This window comes from Orycteropus afer, unplaced genomic scaffold (genome assembly GCF_000298275.1).
Source record: "Orycteropus afer afer isolate SDZICR_OR568_19922 unplaced genomic scaffold, OryAfe1.0 scaffold00301, whole genome shotgun sequence".
Taxonomy (NCBI): Eukaryota; Metazoa; Chordata; class Mammalia; order Tubulidentata; family Orycteropodidae; genus Orycteropus; species Orycteropus afer.
In genome coordinates, this window is record NW_006921888.1 from 2,113,951 (window position 1) to 2,118,268 (window position 4,318).

The 4,318-nt window shown below is 32.0% G+C and overlaps 1 protein-coding gene across 1 annotated transcript in view; it reads left to right on the forward strand.

Annotated features, from left to right (window-relative positions):
- RNPC3 (RNA binding region (RNP1, RRM) containing 3) overlaps positions 1-4,318 on the forward strand; it is a 42,728-nt gene that overhangs the window by 22,318 nt on the left and 16,092 nt on the right. The window contains exons 9-10 of the mRNA XM_007951595.2: positions 572-723; positions 3,682-3,843. Coding sequence (XP_007949786.1) covers positions 572-723; positions 3,682-3,843 — 314 coding nt within the window. The remainder of the gene's footprint in view (positions 1-571; positions 724-3,681; positions 3,844-4,318) is intronic.

The following is a 4,318-nucleotide window of genomic DNA, read 5'->3' on the forward strand; positions in this document are numbered from 1 at the left end:
CAGTATTTCCAAAATATCATTTCAATCTATGGTCAATGTAAAAAATTGTTGGAATATTTTATATTCTTTTTTTGAAATCCTCATAATCTGGTATGCATTTTATATTTGCAGCACATTTAATTTGGAATAGCCACATTTCAAGTACTCACTAACAGCCTAAGACTAGTGGTTAGTTTATTGGGCAGCATAGCCATGTAGTATATAAAATATAATATACCATACATGTATATTAAATAAAAGAACTTTTTTCATATTGTTAAACATCCTGGGGTTTAGAATTAGTAGTCCTCAAGTTCTGTCTTTCCCCTTTTCTAAATGTCTTCATGCAAATTACCTAACATTTCTTAACCTTATCTCCTTATCCAGAAACTAGGAATTTAGAAAAGCCTATATTACAGCTTTTGTTAGAGTTTATTGAAGTGTTAAATGCAAAATACTTTGTTCGATGCCTGTAGTGTAGTTAGTACTTTATCAGTGTTAGCTTTTCAAATTTAGTGTAAATTCAAAATAATGTTTTACTTGGGATTTTGTTGTTTGCAGTTATAAACCAATGCTGTGATTGTTTTTACAGTAATTTACATCCCGTGCTGTTACCTTCAGATGTATTTGACCAGCCACAACCTGTAGGTAATAAAAAAATTGAATTCCATATATCTACTGGCATGCCAGCAACATTTAAGAAAAATTTAGAAAAGGAACAAAATTGTGAGGAACAAAATTATGGTAAGGATACTCTGTTTTATTCATGTATTATGTAAACATTGTTTTCAATTAGTTTTGTGTTAGAATTAAATTTATATATAAATATTTCTGAATTTTAATATATGTGATCTATATTTAAAATATTCAATAAATTCTTCCTCCATATAATTAAATAATACCCATTTTCAACTCTCTTATATGACTAAAATTGATGCTAAATATTAAGATTGTCATTGTTATTTTTAATAGTAATGAAGTCTAGAGTGAAATTTAATAGGTTTTGCTGATGTTTAACTATCTAAGGTTTTTTTTTTTAATTGGGTTAATTATCATTGCTTGTTTTAGTTGATATCCTGTTTTTATTAGTATAATTTTATCAGTTAAGAAGTAACCAGAGAAGCTATGCTGTGAGTTGTGAATTTTGTGTGTGTGCGCACACACACACACGAAATGCATATGAAATGTATGTACGTGTGTATTATTTGACTGCTAACCATAGTCTAGAGGTTCAAACCCCCTAGTCACTCCTCAGAAGGGAGACGGGCAATCTACTTCTGTAAAGATACTGTCTCAGAAACCCAAGGAGGGGTTGCTATGAGTTGGGACCAACTCAACGGCAGTGAGTTGGGTTGTTGATTTGTATGTATGTGTGTATATATCTGTTTATCTGTCTGTCTATCTATGTATCTATCTATCTATCTAACCCAAAAAGCATGGAAGATAGCTTACTACAGATAAAAGGGAAAAAAATTGAAGTTAACACCCCAAACCCAAACCCCACTCTTCCCCATGCTGCTACCTAGAGTTTTACTGTTAATTGGGGTGTGTGTGTATGTGTGTCTCTGTGTGTGTACGTATATGAGTGTATATCCTTCCAGACATTATTATATACATGTATAACCACATTATATTTTTTTTTTATGGGTATCATGTTTAACATAGTGTTCATCATTCATTCAGTAACATCTCTTGAAAGCTAATTATAGAATAGGTTTTATGCTAGACCCTGCAATATAAACTAGACATGGTCTCTAATCTTCTTAAGATTAGAGTACTTATGTCAGAACATAAAAATATATACTTGACTTGGCTATATAGTATTCTATATTATATCAGTTTTTATTTAATCATGCCCTATTAATAGAAGTTGAGGTTGTTTCCCTTTTTTTTACTATTACAGAAAATACTAGAGTTTACATCTTTGTACATATATCTTTGAGCAGTTGTGTGAATGTAAGCTATATTTCTCATTAAGTATTGCAAACGTAGTGAATGACAAACTGCATTGTTTTAACTCATGTCTCTGATGGTTAGTGAGAATGCACTATCTTTTTAAAGCTCCTGTTTCTTTCAATACTTTTCTATTTGTAAGTTTTTCTAATCTCATAGCTAGTCAACTTTTGACACAAATTTTCATTTTTTTGAACTTAATTTTCTCAAAAGTTTCTCCCTATATGAAAGGGAGACAGTCCTCCCATTCTACATCAGTGTCAAAGTAATAATGTTGAAGTAATACTAGAAGTAGTTTTAAAAGTATTTCCTGTTACTGATGCCTTTAGGCCATAACAGTTCTGTTTGTACAGTGGTTTTTCTACATTATAAAGAGATTATTATAATGCAGTGTATAGACTATTAGTTATATCATTTTCATAGCTTTTGCCATCTTTCGTTCCCTTAGAGTTTCTTTACTTTTTAGGTAATGTAACTAGAATATTTCTAGTAAATATTCACCAATTTTTTAACACAGGTAATGCACACATTACAAATGCATGCATTAAACATTTTCTGCAAACCACACAACTCCCTTGATACTAGTTTCCTCTGTACTCGATGCATAATATATGTGTATGCTTGTTTCTGTTGGTGATTATTTATGGAAAAATAGGGGAATTTTCCCAATCCCATTCCTCAAGCCTGTTTAGTTCTTCTCATAATTAAATTCATAGTATATGTTGCTGTTTGATCAAGAAAATTTGCCACCTTTTTAAATTTCTGTAAGTCAATTAGAAGTGATTTTTTAAATGTGTTTTTATCTTTATGTTCTTTTTTAATGAGATCAGGATTAAGATTAGCTTTGTTAAGAAAAAAAAATTGGCTTTTTTAATGGATTATTTTTATAACTCTAAATGGAAGTGTCTTGTTTTAAGATGTTTATTCCTTCCAGAAAATTGGCTCATCTTAATATTTTAATCATATTTGAGAAAGTTGAAAATTGTTTTTACAGTATTCTGATACAGTATTATAAAGTTTGCATGGTATCCATTTTATAAGTAATCTTGAATAACATGTCCCATTAGAATGCCTTTGATGACTACATATTTTATTAATTGTAAATTTCTTTTGTTCATACAGTTATTAATAACTCAAAATAGATAGGCAAAGTACTGATTATTGCACCCCTACACACAAACATAAGGAGCTCTGGTGGTGCATTTGACTGCTAATTAGAAGGTTGGCGATTCAAACCCACTAGCCACTCCATGGAAGGAAGATGGGGCAATCTACTTACTTAAAGATATGCCACCTTGGAAACCCAGTGAGGGTTGCAGTGAACCAGAATCGACTCAGTGGCAGAGGGTTTACACACAAACATATGTACACATCTGTCCACAAGACATTTTCATCAAATCCTTCAAACTTAAATATATTGAAGCAGAAGTCATTTCTTTCTCCCCCCACTTTATAGGCCCTTGAAATGGCACCACAGAATAACCATTAGGCTTTGTAAGTATTGTCTGTGGTGGTTTTTATGCTACAATGACAGAGTTGTGTAGTTATGACAGAAACCATATGGCCTATAAAACATAAATTAAATATTTACTCTTTTGGCCTTCACAGAAAATATTTGCCTGTAGCTGTTCCACAGTGTTGAGAAAACCACCAAAGATTTTTACTGGCAAAGATATCTTAAAAAAAAAAAAAAACACCTGTTTTAATTGGAAGGATTTTTAATGGTTAATGTTAATGTTGAACTTTTAGATTTATCTGATACTGAAGTTGATGCATCAAATGTAGGATTTGGAAAAATCTTCCCAACACCTAATTTGAACATCACAGAGGAGATTAAAGAAGACTCTGATGAAATGCCATCAGAATTTATTTCTAGAAAGGAGTTGAAAAAGGGCAAAATTTCTAGAGAAGGTAACTTCAAGAAATAATCCAGTACTTACTCTATTTTATTTCTCTTGGTACAAAAATAAAACGAATTCTTTCATGTTATTTATCTTAATTTAAGATGCATACTGCACATCTATCCAGTTAATGTCTTTAATCACCTCTTTTGTTTGTATTTTATAGAAGGAAAGTACCTCTTAGTACAGTGTTCTAGTCTGTGTTTTTATGGGAAAAAGTGTTTGTTTTAATTCCCAACAGTTTTTATGACTATTCTGGTTACCTAGTGCTGCTCTGATAGAAATATAACACAAATAGGGTGGCTTTAACAAACAGGAGTCTTTAACAAACAATTTGGGAGTCTTTAAGTCCAAGTTCAAAGTGCCAGGGTCTTGGGGCTGGGTTAAAGGCCCTCAACCTTGGGCTTCAGCTTTGCCTCCTGCTCCCAGCCTACTGGAGCTAGGGGCTTTTCATCACCCAGACAGCTGCTGGCTGCTGAGGCTGA